The sequence below is a fragment of the Cyphomyrmex costatus genome, unplaced genomic scaffold (assembly GCF_001594065.2).
Source record: "Cyphomyrmex costatus isolate MS0001 unplaced genomic scaffold, Ccosl1.0 scaffold154, whole genome shotgun sequence".
NCBI lineage: Eukaryota > Metazoa > Arthropoda > Insecta > Hymenoptera > Formicidae > Cyphomyrmex > Cyphomyrmex costatus.
The window spans coordinates 535,689-551,361 of record NW_017275544.1 but is presented as its reverse complement, the minus strand read 5'-3'; the positions used below and the strand labels follow the sequence as shown (position 1 = coordinate 551,361).

Genomic DNA, 15,673 nt, shown 5'->3' with positions numbered 1-15,673 from the left:
TTACTTATAGAATAATTCAAATAAATATTTCCCTAAAAAATACAAAAACTAAATATAAATTTTAACAAATGTATTTATTAAAATAATAATAATACATTTTTTTCAATGTGTACGGGAAACTAGACTTACCGGATTTTGGCCGTTTCCTAAGCGTGAAACGTGAAACGGGGGCGAACAATCGTCAAAACGCCATGAAACACGATAGTGATAACACGCAGATAGCATCTCGATAAAATTGCGTTCTGACACTTGTAGCGGTCGTAGCGCAAGGTAAAAAAAATACAAGGAATTATGTGGTGCAATGACCGGACACAGGCGTACACGACACGGGGCCGGCCGCCGGACTTTCTCTGCATATCTTTGCCGCCAACTGGATCGGCCTTAATCGTCATCAGCCAATCGCCATTATTACGGTTTGCATTAACGCCTATTCGATTAATTAATTCGTGATTGTCCCTCGGGGTATCCGGTATGTAGGATATCGCCGTTCAAGACATATGTTGCCCGTGTGAATGGCGTACTTCGCGGCCTATACGAGCGAGTACATTTATAATCAGAATCAGCCGGTCACATTTTGCGCTAAGCGTAATAAATCGGAAGAAGTAAGATGGACGTGCGTGGCTGACTAAAAATTTTAATAATACAAACTCGCTACTTAAAAAAGAAAAATGCAAGAACACGTGATACTGATGATAAAGGAAACATGAAGTGCTACTTAAAAATTTTTTTAGAGAAATCTTTATGTGATTTCTGCACCTTTGTTCTTTACTTTTTAAAGCAATATTTTTATTTTAAAATCGTGTATTTTCAAATCGGACATTTTTATTTATCGATGAAATTTCCACGAGTAGATTTTTTTTTAATAGGAGATACGTGACAAATATGAGGACGACAATTTTATTTTGCATCAAATAGTGGCGTGAACACGGATTATAAATAGCTTCGACTCTTTATCACGACAGGTTTAACCGACGTGTTTGTATTTTTGATCACTGCGTGCTGATACATACATACGTGAGAGTCTAAAGCAAAATACGGAGTTTCCGATCGAGAATAACTTAACCACACACCGATGTGACGTACGTCGTACGCGCGCATGTGTGTGTATATATGTGTGTGTCTGTGTATCATCTGTACTTCCTCTCAATACATATCATATAGGATTAATTTCATTACTTTTAAAAAATTATTTCTCCTGTTATTATAAGGCGGCGGCCTTATCGGATTGCATTGATTAACGTTGTAACGAGTCGCAACGAGCGAAATCAATGTAATAACAGGGCACATGCAATTGGTTGTTGTTTATGTTTTATGTGATATAAAATATACAGGCTTTTGAGATCTGATACTAAAAAAGAAAATATATCGTTTTTAGAACTGAAGCGTGCAAAAACTCGAATTACATCTGACTAATATATATATGTATGTATAATCGAGGTTGTAAATTTACTGTTAAATTTTTAAACGCATAATTTTACTGTAATGCATTTTTTACGATTATTGCATTTATGTTGAAATGACTGCTATTTAAATATTTAAAAAATCTAATTCTAAATGTTTTATTGGAAGCATCGATAATAATTTTAAAATTAGCTTAAATTTAGAATCTAGAAAAGGTACGTGATAACTTCGTAGATTAATCACTAATGCATAAAAAATTCATTTTTAACATTCTAGAGTGTCGTTTTTACGTCAAGTGTGCGCATACAGATTTATGCTCCTGATTTAACTTATGAGGGTTATCGGCATGGCTACGATCGAGGTTACGATTTAAAAAATATAATTTATATAAAGGCTCCATATACACATACATCGCTACCGGTCCTTCATCGAATTTACACAGCTATTTCCAGTTTTGATTAAACTTGTTCTCGTCGACCTTCGCGTCACCTTCCAGAAGAATAAAAGAAAGAAAGAATCCTTTTTGTACTCCATGCATTTTTAGTTTATATATAGAAAAAAAGTAATTTGATAAAATGTGTTGCACGCGACAATTATTTCTCTCTTTAGCATAAAATGCTTATTATTTGTTAAAAAATCATATCTGAATTTTTCGTGAAATATTTTGTTACACGTGGAATTGATAGTACATTTTGAATATTTTTTTGCAAGTTTTACATTATTCGTTATAGACCAGCTAAATACAGCTAAAAAATGCTTTATATTTTTATTTTATATAAATTTTTTAATTTCATGTTTGGGTTATAATTAAAAAAAACCGAAGTTTATACAATACAATAATTATACTTATAATAGAAATATGTACATCACACAATATGTATATACACATACAAATATGTATACACACACCATATGTATAAAAAAGACGTTTAAGAATCTTTATCACTTAATTTTTTTTCTGGTTATTATCTCATTAAAAAATTGCAGTTAATAACAAATGATTTACGTATCCGTCACATTATATTCTCGAAGTACGATAAATGTTACATGATTATATAAAACTGTATAAATTTTCTTAGTAATGATAGAAGAAAAAAGGAAATATATATATATATATATATATATATAAATAGTAGGAGCGGCAGATTGATATTCAAATCAATAATATTTCAATCTTAAATTATTATGTAATATTTTTTTTATAACGATGCAAAAAATTTAAGACTAAAAGAGATCGTTGATCGTTTTCTAGTTTTTGCGAAAACATAATTATGCGAAATTGCTCTTGCGAATACGAAGCGCAAATATATTCTTGATTTCTTTTTTATAACTATGTGATTTACGCGACATTGAAAACCGCGCTTAGAACTTCATTTCGATTCGTTTACGCTTAAATGCTTTAGATTCAGTCATGATGTTGGAAAGTGATAAGAAAGCAGGTTGTTTATAATCGGTTCTTACATTATATTTAAGATAATCTTTAGTACAGTCTTAAAATGTCGTAAACCGATCACAGAGCCGTATTAGCACCTTTAAACATTACTTGAGATGGTCTTGAAATATAAGACTATGAATATCGGTTTCAAAATATTCCACTACTGATAAATTACGCAACTGTGTGGTAAACTGTCTGATAAACTACTAATTATAGGAAAGCGCGAAACTAGCAATTGTGTTTTTTTCACTGACGATTGTGTTAGATACTAGAAACTTTAAGACATGTTTCGTTTTTCATTAATTACCCACTTGTTCACTTCTGTGAAGACAGCAACCCATTTTCAGAATCATATGATGTGAATATGGATATACGTGAGAAAATTAAGTTTTCTTTTTTTCGGATACTGCTTCAGGTTTTTCTCAGCAGTTCTGATCAACTCCTTCAAGAATCATACGTATCTCGTGTGAAGGCGTTAAATGCCACCTCTAAGTGCTTAAGTAAAATCGCATGAAATAATAATTTGATCTTCCTGAAACTAATAGAAGGAGACACTAACTCACTATTAGCTACAAAATTCCAGGAGAATATAATTCGTGTAAAATATACGTTATTAAAGAATATGTGAATACCAAGAATACACCTCGATAGTATGATATGTAATATAATAGAACAATTTTCTTGTTGCCTCTGATGTTTCATATGAACTATCAACGTAATATTATCCTTATTACTATATATATATATATATATATATATACATATATGTATAGTAAACGATGTACAAACATTGCAATAATTTTTAGTTATATTGAAATCAATAAAAATACATATCATACATAGTATAATATGTATATGTATACATGTATGTGTGTGTGTGTGTGTGTGTGTGTATACAATATTTTTATTATTTTTAATATAACTAAAAAATTGCAATGTTTGCGGCGATAAATGCAGAAATAGATCAGTTCGTTTGATACACGTTTCGATTGCTCTTCAGCTTGAAATTATATTCGAGGACAAGTAATTTCATGAAAAAGCATTAAAGTCAGGAACTGCTCGTAAAAGATATGCAATAAATGTCGGCGATGTGAGAAAAACGTAATGTGCGGTCAAGTATGACAAAATTATTTATCGAGATTTTCGTCATATTGCTAAATTATTATGCTTTTAGACTTCATTAATTTTTTAGAGCGTCGCGTATTGTATAATTTGAGGCTAGTTCTGCGGTTTAAAATATGAGTAATATATCAATAAATAATCTCGGGATTATTCCTGTTTTAATACTAAACCACTATGAACATTAATAATTAATTGCTTTTAAGATTTCTCTATCGATTTTTCAGAGCGTTGAGTATTATATAATTATGCGGTTTAAGAGATGAGTAACACATCAATGAATAATCTCGAGATTATTCTCATATTAATACTCAATCGTTATAAACACTAATAATTATTAATTTTATATGTGTCAAGCGGGCGAGTTCTAAATTATATCTCTCTGGAAATATAGTTTATCTCTTTGATTAATATGTATTGAAGATGATATACCTACATTAGCATATACGACTATCATTCTTTGTTATTGTTAATGAATCGATGTACAGATAAGATTATATTTTTTCCGATAAATATTCTTTTTTTTTTCAGTCCCTTTGAAATAAATATTGATAATATTTAATATTAAAATTTATCAGAACAATTAAAATAACTAGTTTATAATTTTTTATCAAATTTATAATACGTTTTCAGAGATTTTCCAAGATTCTTATGTAAATGATTAAATTGATCAATTTATTTCTTTTTATCGAGAGATTTTTTTCTATTATTTTTTGTTTATTAAACATAGCAGATATTATATATTTATTTATAATAAAAATATAAATATACATATATAAACAGTTTTAGTATTAAAGAGACATTACAATTTTAGCTATTATACATATTTTAGTACTGACACAAATGTATCTATATCTTGTTTTACGTCACATTTAGTTGAAATCACTGAAGAGAATATTTGAAGGAGCTTCTCGATCTCCTTTTTACATAATGTAGGTCAGTGTAATATGTATTTTTTGTGTTCCCATTATTACATTTCAAAACAGCTAAGTCAGACACTCGAATCTTATTCATCAACTTTTACCTCGTCTGGTCTTTCAAAGTATTATATTGAAACTCACAGCTGAGTATTGAAACTCACAGCTGTTTACAACTTAAATATTTGTCGTACTAGAAATATTCACTATCGCTCTTGAGTTGATTTACAATTAAGTGCAAGTAAATTATGATTGATGCACAAGCACGACCACAGCGAAGTGGATGATACACGAAGACTCTTGCACGAGAATGTCTTCTCGACAACGACTCTCCTTGCTTAATAAAGCGACCCCGTTACTGTACCGTTTACTCCACATTCATGTAACGTTATTCATCATATGATCGCGTACAATGCACGCGACATTCGCTCTCGTCATGCGATGCAAACGGTGTTTTCTCGGTGGAAAGTTTCGCGGCGTTCCGCGGTGTGTGCACGCGCGTTTTCTCGAAATCCTCGCGTAAAAGAGCAGGTGAGCGCGGTGCGCGCGATGGTGGCAGCTACAACGAAGGGAAAATCAACGAGCGGTCGCGGCATTATCTCTAATTGAATAATATCGAACGTTAAAACGCGCCGAGTGTCACAGTCTGGTGGCAATGGCGACCCGATCGTATTACGGTGCACGGCCCTCTCTCGCCATTGCTTCCCGTTCCGCGTCGTTCCAGACCGTCTGTTTTTCCGTTCGCAATAATTCGATCGCAATATTCGTACAACTCGTCATAGATCGTCATGGCTGCGATATTCCTGTCTCTCGGAATGAATTTTTGCTGATTTAATTTCTAACTCAGTTTAACCTTCTACTATCTTTTAGAGATTTGGAAGACGTTTGGTGAATAGGGACGTCGCTTTTACATGAAAATTTTGAGTAAGCGTTGCTTTTTGTAACTGTGTAATTTTATTGTACGTTTAATAGGAGTGGTACTTGATATAAATATTCAATAATAATATATTCCTCTGGAACTTTTGGAGTAAAATCTAACTCTTTAAAGAGCCACTCTTTTTCAACTCTTTATCACTCTTTAGGAATTAGATTCTACTGAAAAGATTTTCGAGAATACATTTACATGTATAATACATTAAATATACATATATGTAATATACATACATATATGTAATACTTTGTGCATGGTGAGAGTTGGAATTTAAAATCGAATCTGCTTTTGTAATTGAGTATAATTGAGGAACGAGATTGTTTTGTCGGCTCGCCTCTTTACTCTCGAGCCTTTCGTTTGAAAAATTGTTGTAACGGAAAAGAACTTTGCGGCACGCCAATGGCCGTTTCACCTGCTGAAGGATCGCTCTTATCGAATCTCCCCGCGCGCTTTCTCCGGACACGCTCGGAATAAAATGTTGATTCAACGAGTGTATATATAAGGCTTCCTATACGCAAATTACGCAGACAACGAGACCATTGTTGTCCGTGGTTTATTTGCATGTTATTTTCGACGGCCTTTTTTTCACCGAGTCAGCCGGTCACAGTTCGATTGCGGTGCGGATCTCGATCAACGGAGAGAGATGTGCTTTCTCTCAACGCTGCACTCGGAAATAGAGACACGGCATTTTTCCTCTGAGGTATTCGGTATAATCGTGACGATTCTCGTTCACGATTCGATATTCACGCCTTTATGAGAAAACAAGATCTTTTCAATGCGAGAAAATTCACGTAGATATTGCGAACGATGTGCCACGAGCGGATCCCTGTGGAAGGGGGGGTGGAACTCTATGGGGACCATGACTCCCTTAGAGTTATTTCTAAAAATATTGATACTAAAATGTTACGTATATTGTTAATATTTCTAAAATATTAATTATAATTTTAATATTGCAAAAATATTTTTTACCTTAAGAACATTCTACTATATTATTTTTTTGTGTTGATATATAATAATTTTAAATAAATTGTTTTATGAATTAAAAAAATATAAATTATACATTAAATAATAATAATTAAATATTTTTTCAATGTAATAGTTTAAATAATAATTTAATATTTTATCTTTTCACATATTTAATCTTTAAAAAAATGCTTGTAGCCTAACTAATGCAGTGGCCTTCTTGATAAATTTCTGGATTTGATAATACGATTTAAAGAATCACATGATGAAATACTAGCAATCGGAAACAGTTCGCGTGTTCCCCGAGATAACGGATCATCGGATTCTAGGAGAACACGCCCGATCCTGGGTAGACGTTCGATTTGTCACGTCGTCGCTTTGAAGTCGATTAATTAAAATTCATGTGCCTTATATTTAATCATTTGCTTCTGATTATCAATTCTTCCTTCGTGCACGTGGGATTCAGTAAACACACACGTGTTCAGTACCACGTCATTTCTTTATCTAACACTAGTCTCGTGAGGAATGTTGATTCAACTCATTCGTCTATTTAAACATGATCTATAGAACACTGTCTTTGGTGATATATAGCTCATTTACATTATTCGGTAATTGTTGGATTAGAAATACTAAATATTATGATTATAGAGTTATCAAGAGAGTGTTTGTAACGATGACGTTCCTTAGCGCCTTTGATTTATAGATGTGCTTTCTCTTGCAATCATAGTTATCACTTGCATACATTTCGCAATTGTTTGATCGCGCACTAATGATCATAGATTCATAGAGATATTAAGAGCTCATAATACAACTTCAACGCTTTATTAAGATACAGATCTTGTTAGATCTGTTACCTAATAATAACAGTTGTGAGCTTCTATAAACCATGTTACATTCTTAATTCTTTTAACATACTCAATTATTTTTTTGACGCATTTACATTTTAACAGAGTCGATTTCTAATAAATATGTACTCTTTATAATTCCCTGTTGAGTCGGACTCGATATTTCATTACATAATTTTTCAAGTATTCAAATCTGTATTGCGATTATAATTAATAATACATATTGACAAGCTATAATTTTTGAATCTTCATAAATTCTTTTAAATAATAAAAATTTTAATTTACTAATCAGATCTACTAATCAGATGAGCGAAGAAGTGTTTCATTCATTACGAGAAATAGTTTTTTAATTGCAAAACATTCAGTTTATCGTGAATTCCCAATAATTCTACTTTTTCAGTTTAAAATAGAATATTTATAATATGTGACCATCAAATTCCTGATGTTACAGTTAGTTTTTATCTCCTAGTTTCTTAAGTGTTACTTTTGCCATTCTGTGCTTTTCGTTTTCCGTATGTCTCTCATCAGAAATGTTATCGAACCATCCTGCACATATCATACATAAATACAATGGCAATGACGTTAAAATAATACGTGTATAATGCGCTATTTGCATAATAACCGATCTAAGATGTTACTTAAGATACATGAAGTTTTTTATTGCCCAAAGAAATTGTCATTTGGTCAGCGATTATCTTTTAACTATCGATCTCGATGGACGTAGCAAAAAACCGCGACATTGATACATAATCATTTATAGAATTAATTTATCCATTCTGTATGGCCTGTGGGATTAGATGAGCTCAATTTGTAATTATAAAGAACTTCGTAGCTCTGAGTGACGACCGCAAAAATCGCCACGATGAAATCAGCTGCCATGAGCGTGAAGAAACATCAGCTTGTTTCACCACAACATTCAGCTACTCATATACCGGAATTTAATTTATTACTACCTCGTGCATTTGAATGCAAACATGTTGCTTAAATTTGCATCAAATATTCTTTTTTGCAATAAACCACTTCCAAGTATAAGCAAAGCGTTTTTAAGAATTGGATTTTTTTTTTGTGGGCAACGAGAGACTATAGTGTGCACCTACCTGTCCCAAGTTGCCATCTTTCTCTCTCTCTCTCTCTCTCTCGTTTTTCCTTTTCCTCCTGAACCTGTACCATTCTATCTCCTTCTTCCTCTCTCTTTGTCGCTTCTCTATTTTGCCAGCTGGATCGGCTCGCTTTCGAGCTCTAAGTAACTGTACTTGCGTTTCCTGTATCTCTAAATTGGTAACGCGGCAAGACGGCGCGTAGCGGCGAATCGAACTGTATCGAAAGTCAGGATATGCCCCGGAGAACATAGAACGAAGCTATCTCTCTCCGTACATACATACCGACGCTTTTATGTACTCGAACGTATAGCTCTGGGATGTTGTAACAGGTATAATACGTAGGTATGCGTGCATGCAAGATCTGTCCTAAAGTGACATACTTCACTGAATCGCGCGGCATACCTTTCGTCTTGTCGTGTGAGAAGCGGTATTTCTAAACATCTGATTATGCGTCAATGTCCATAATGAAGCGTAGAAAGTCACCGCGTGGAGACATCGGCATAGCATAACATTATACTTTTGTGAACAGTTCTCTGAAACTCCTTGAAATTACAGACCGTTCCATAAGGGATCGGCAACATTAAACTCCAGGGAGCATATTCTAACAATAATTCTAGCCTTAATAACCTCTGAAAGTAATTCACAGTAATTTTTCACGCTTTGACAGGTGAAGGCTGCGTCGAGAAGCCCGTATCGACCCTGTGGCGGAACTACGTAGGCAGCAACAGACCCGATGTTTCCATGAGGTTGACGGTAACCAATGGTGGTCTGACCGCGACTACTAAAGACCACGGCCTTACTGAGTACTGGGCTCATCGTGTGACTTACTGCACAGCGCCAGCCACTCATCCACGCCTCTTTGTTTGGGTATATCGACACGAAGGCCGCAGATTGAGGCCCGAATTAAGGTGTCACGCAGCCCTGTGCAGCAAAGAGTCTACCGCAAGAAGACTCGCTTCGATCTTGAATGCCAGGCTGCAGCAGGCGCTCATGGAATTCCGCCGAGACAAGGTCTCCAGGCAAAACGCCAGGTGAGAGCAGCGGTATCATGCCACAAAAGTAAACTGAGATCTAAGCGAGTTATGGAAAGCGATGTTATTTCAATGGCGCTCTTATTGATTTGCTATAAAGATTTATTTAAATAATTTAGAAACAAAATAAGGATTGCAAATCTTAAACAACACAAACGGAAGTCACGGAATTTGCGGGATCATGATATATATTAGCGAAAATTATTAATGAAAATCCTCTAAGCTCTCGGCAAACAATTAATGAGATTTAGGGAGTATTACGGTGGGATTAGTGAGATATTGTTCAGTATTATTGGGTATTAGAATTGCATTAGAAGAGAATTAATAGAACACACATTACATGTACATTCGCATTACACTGTTTATCCGATATGCCAGGTTGTTAGAAAATACTTGAACCTCTTTTTGTCTTATCGATTTTAATTACTTAATTATCTAAATACATATCTTTATGATGCTATTTGCTTGGTTCTTAGTAGCTCATTAAAACTGAACCAGCTACGATTAATCGTACGCGGCACAATTTCTCAATCGTAGAATTCTCCGAGTTTCCGTTAGGCTCATTTCAATGTCGGGCAGCAACCGACATTGCATTCGCGCATTCCAATTGCGCATTCTTCGCATTTTTATCGTCCTTCATGCGTTATATCGTCGTTACGTGGCCCATGCAGGTGTTTGCCTCTTCCTGTTTTAATCAGGAGAAAAGAGAAATTTCTCTCATCTTCATTCTTTGAGAGGCATGCGAAGTTACGCATGCCCGTGCATGTGCTGTGGAAGTCATGATTCTGGTCACAATTGTAGATGGTTATGTACACGATCCAGTCACGATCGAGGACGGGAAGCGATCGCCACTTGACAATGTACATTCGGGTCAGTGTTTTCAAGTCGCAGGTCAAACATTGTAGGGTGCTTTCCATTTAGTCATACAAGTCGACACAAATATCATTCTATCTTTATTAGTCATGTCTGAATGTTAAGAAAGATAGAATGATGCTTGTGTCACTAAATAGAAAACACCTATATTTGAACACTCCTTTCGAAATCGCGCTAATACATCTAATTCGCTACTTTCTTTATCGCATTATCTTGCAAGAATTCTTTTTGACCAGGAAGGAACAGAGTTTATTAAGTTATTAAGTTGGACAATTTTATTAGTTAATTAATTAGAATTTTAATTTATTTTTAATTAATAAATATTTGTAATTTTTTATAAATAAAAATTTTACGATTCTCTCTAAATATAAAAATTAGCAAGAAGTAATGTCTCGTAAATAAATTGTATAATTATAGGAAAAATAATATTAAAAATCTTTTCCTTACTAATGTCTTTCTACCAATGTAACATAGATTAATTTTAATCTACTTATAATATTTAATACGAAATTTGTAAAAATGTGATATTGTTTGTATATTGTTATAATTTGAATTAACATAGTTTACATAAATTGTTACAGATTGTCTTTGGCAAACGCGTTATACGACAATCCGTCGTTGCCACGTAGGAAACTTCTTCTGAGTACCGGTGGGCAGAATTATCGGCCGCCCTTGGAAAGGTCGAAGAGCGCACCTAAATTATCAGCGATCGAGGAGGACACAGTAGCCGAGGAGATAGAGCAGAAGAGGCTACTGGAGGAATTGCGTTCCTTGGAGAACGTAGCACGTAGCTGGGAAGACCAGGACAGCTGGAGGATAGCCAGACTACTGGACGCTCTCAATCGCGAATCCGACGAAAACGGTAGCATCTCCAGTGGATGTGAAACCGCGAGCACGGCGACCAGCGAGGAAAGAGCCACTGGCCAGGAGGAACATCTTGCTCAGAGTTAGTATAATTGTTTACTTACGATTGACCGTATCAAGCAATCTAAAATTTGAAGCAGTCTCGACTTTTTTAAAACTTTTTAAACATGCCTTTTTGGATGTTGAACTACATGTTTTTTGGTGACGTAAACGTCGTAAACGGTATCTTTAAATTTTTTCAAATTTTTTATTATGCAAAATACTTGCTTATATAAAGTAATGAAATTGTGAGATAAGGCCTCTTTTTGTCTTACCGTATGATATAATTGAGGTGGATAAATTACACGTGTAATTTATTCTGGTTAGCGCAAGTTTTTTAAAGTTCTTTGTTGTTACAAAAATAGCGAACTATATTCTCTTAACGTCATTAATATTTCAGTTTTAAATTTCAGATTTAAAGATAAGAATATATAATTGATTTTTTTTTATTGTATCTATTTTTGATAATGTTTTAATTAATATCTCTATCTTCGTAAAGTTTTTTAGAGGGTAAAGTTTTTTATATAATGAAATTTGCATAACACTATATCGAAAAGAGCAGTTGCTTGATAAGTCATACTAATTAATGCTTGATACATAGAGTTATAATGTCACTTCTTGATAAATTGCTTACCTTTAAAATACATTTTCTAGATCAAAACGACCAGCAAGGGTCGATCAAAAGGGTTATCTTCTCGGAAGACCGAGTCGGCAGGAGACCAGGACCACGAAGAAATTCAGAAGGTTCGCCACATTTCATGACATGCGCGGGTAGTCCCCGTTTCAATCCCATAAATCCTATGAAGAGGTTTCCTTTAAGGAGCGAGGAAGAAGAATCGATGGAGGAAGAAGAAGAGGAAATGGAAGACACCGCTTCGAATATGTTTGATTTCGAGGATGTCGCTCTCGAGATCCTTCTCGACGACGTGGTGGATTATCGACCAAGGGGAGAGATGATGAACAGGATTGAGGATCCACAGAAGAGGGAAAGGCGAGCGAACGAGAAGTATCCTAGTAGAATAAGTCACGATTTTTTGCAAAATGAGGAGACTTCGTTCCTAACTCTGGATTCTCTCGACGAGGAGGCCGATAGCGATGAGAGTGGTTACGTGGAAGCACCACCAAAGTCTTTACTAGGTCAAGACGACAAGAAAGAAGAAGAAGAGAGCGAGCATCCGCTATTAGAGTCATTTACGAATAAAAGAGAGGACAAATTGGAGTCGACGTGTAGAACAGATGGGAATGAGAATCAGAGGACCAAACATGAGGATTCTATGTTAGATAAGCAAGAGGAAAGAAAAACGGAGAAGGGAGATTCCTTACTGGTAGTCAATGATAATCAAAGGATCAAGGAGAGAGAAAGGGAAAGAATAGACTTTAAATATCCTATCTCAGATACTATCAGAAAGTTAGCTAGCGCGTCACTAAGAAATTCCAAATCTTTCGAGATGACAAGCAACAATTGCTTGAACGTATTAAATAATTTTAAAACCTCCAAGTCATTTGATAGTGTGAAGAATGATGAGATTACCGTGGATTCGCCAAGTCTTCACCAAAGGAAGCAATTGTTGGCACAACGCGGTGTCATGGTTTAAAACGTCCCTTTCGAGTTGAATATTTTTCCGATTTTATATTACAAATTGAACGGAAATTAATTATTGTGTGAAAATATTTATCTATCATTAAGTCATCACAAATCATCAAAAATATAATCATCTTTCATTAAACCGAGTTTACAAATAAGAGCGCAAAATTCATCTTTCATAAAACCGAGTTTACAAATAAGAGCGCAAAATTAATATTCAAGCTAAAACGTGCCTGATTAATAGATTTATTAAATTGTATAAATTGTTTTGTTTTTAGAGCAAACAAACATAGGATTTTATTGCAAATATTTATTATGAAGTCGTTTTCCTTGCTCATAATGTTCATAATAGAAAATAGATAGATTTGATAACAAATGCATTTAAATTCCGTGTCAAAGTTATATTTAAAAAATCTATCTGAATAATATCGAAGCAACAATTAAAATATTGTTCAAATGATTTGCTAGACTTTGAAAAGTTCCGCATGAATCTTTGAATGTAAATCAGAATATTATCACCGAGTTGAATAAACACATCCATTGTCGAAATTTGATTTAAGCACATTCTAAGAGACATAGTTGATTTCTTGTGTCTCTTTAATTTATCAGTTTCTTATGCTTAAGGATCGCGACGACCTCGCTGAAGAATATATTAAAATTGACAATACATTAATATCAATTAAAAAGCCGTTTAGCTAAATTAAATTTGATACATAAAATGAACTTCATTTAATTGTAATAATAATTTCCACTAATTATTCTTCAAATCAACTATAACTAAAATACACATTATTGTTTCGCGCAAAGCGAAGTGTGTAGTTTGTTACGACTATAGAAGTTGACAAGGAAAATATATTCAATTGCTTACATATTATATATACATGATATGTATTATATATACAAATATGTACAAGCAAATATAAAAATCCTGATGCTATCTTTGATGTTCATATCTACTATTACAGAGATGTAGTCGGAAATTAAAAATACTCTGATATAGAATAGGCTTTATCAAACAATATGTGCAATCGTTAGAAATGGAGTAAAATCAACTCGCAGAAATATAATTTTTCTAAGAAAATTAAGTGGCTAATTTAACAATATGATTTTTCATCTTGTTGGTATTAGACTTCTGAAATCAATATTTGAATACGGAAGTCTATTTTGAAGATTAAAGGGACATTTATTGAACCATAAGGAATCGACACTGCATCGTGTCTTGTTGATTATAATGTTAATATTGTTCAATAAACGAATTACTAGTGACGAAGTTAAGTTTGGATTTTGTGAAATAAGAGATGTCGTAAATCGGAAGCGGTTTAATTAAGTAGGTAATTAAGTGACCACGCTTGTAAATATAATTTTTCGCGAAGTAGAAATCGACGATTCATTGTTGCTCGTAATATTGTTATTACGAGTAAGAACGCAACAAATGAATAGACATTGTAGAATATGATTGTGGTTTTTATTGCGTTCTTTTATTCAATATTTTATGCAACATTCCAACATTTCCAAACTATCCTGAGAACAATCGAAGATTATTCTAAAATGCGAATTCATATCTATTCGTCGGTATTCAGGACATTCAATAATGTTTGTCCGATTATTAGTCCAGGTTCATCGCTTTAATGCGACAAGTTATTAAGTTTATTTAAATGTAAACGTGTATATATATATATATATATATTCCAGATATATATATATATATATATCGTATCCAAAACGCGACGTATCCATCATTTATCTATGCTCTATTATCAAGATCCGCGGTAATTTGTTAAATCATAAATAAATATTGTCTTTCCTTTTCTTTATCGATCGATTATCACGAGAAGAAACAATTTAATGCGTAGTTAAATGTACTTTACGCGACAATAATACGTTACACATTATTATTTTCAGCCTATACGTTATCATAACAAAAATCGAAAAATCAAACATTTCTTTGCAGGCTGATCTTCAATAATACTATACAATATACGTTATCGGTAACGATGATGTTCAGTAATAGTACACGTTATCGATTACGATTCGCGTATAATATAGCTCACGTCATCGATTAGGCATCAAGATAAATATTCCGAATCAATCATACCCATCGAGGATTTCGCCGTCGATGCGAAACCCGAGATGCATTTTGTGCCAGATTGCGGCCGGAGTCTGTATCGCGACGATCGTTGTGTATGAAAGAGAGAGAGGTACCAATAAAATAAAGGAAAACTCGAAAGATCGGAGTTTTCTAATCTGTATCTTCCTGTTTCCTGACCCATGAACCTCGGAATTATCTCTCGTGTATAAAATTGCATTGCATCTGAGACAGTTCATAATCAGAACGAGTCAACCAATAATTACGGATATCGTGTGTCGATATCTCGACGACAGAAATGCAAATCGTGATTTTTAAAGGTCATCTTATTATCAATATTAAGATCAGACGATTAGAAACATTCGATGTTTCTAATCTATTTTGATCTATTTTTCGCCATTTTCATATATTTTTTTAGAATAAAAAATGTGTGCATATATATATATATATATATATATTTATAAAATCTATACATATATTTATA

The 15,673-nt window shown here is 33.7% G+C and overlaps 1 protein-coding gene across 4 annotated transcripts in view; it reads left to right on the top strand.

The window, feature by feature from the left end:
* The window catches only part of LOC108783508 (trichohyalin), a 62,136-nt gene extending 48,833 nt beyond the window's left edge, over positions 1–13,303 (top strand). For all 4 annotated transcript variants that reach the window (XM_018552083.1, XM_018552082.1, XM_018552081.1 and 1 more), the window contains 3 exons: positions 9,379–9,742; positions 11,197–11,561; positions 12,173–13,303. In XM_018552083.1, the coding sequence (XP_018407585.1) occupies positions 9,379–9,742; positions 11,197–11,561; positions 12,173–13,113 (1,670 nt within the window). In that variant the 3' untranslated portion in view covers positions 13,114–13,303. The remainder of the gene's footprint in view (positions 1–9,378; positions 9,743–11,196; positions 11,562–12,172) is intronic.
* The last annotated feature ends 2,370 nt before the right edge of the window (positions 13,304–15,673 follow it).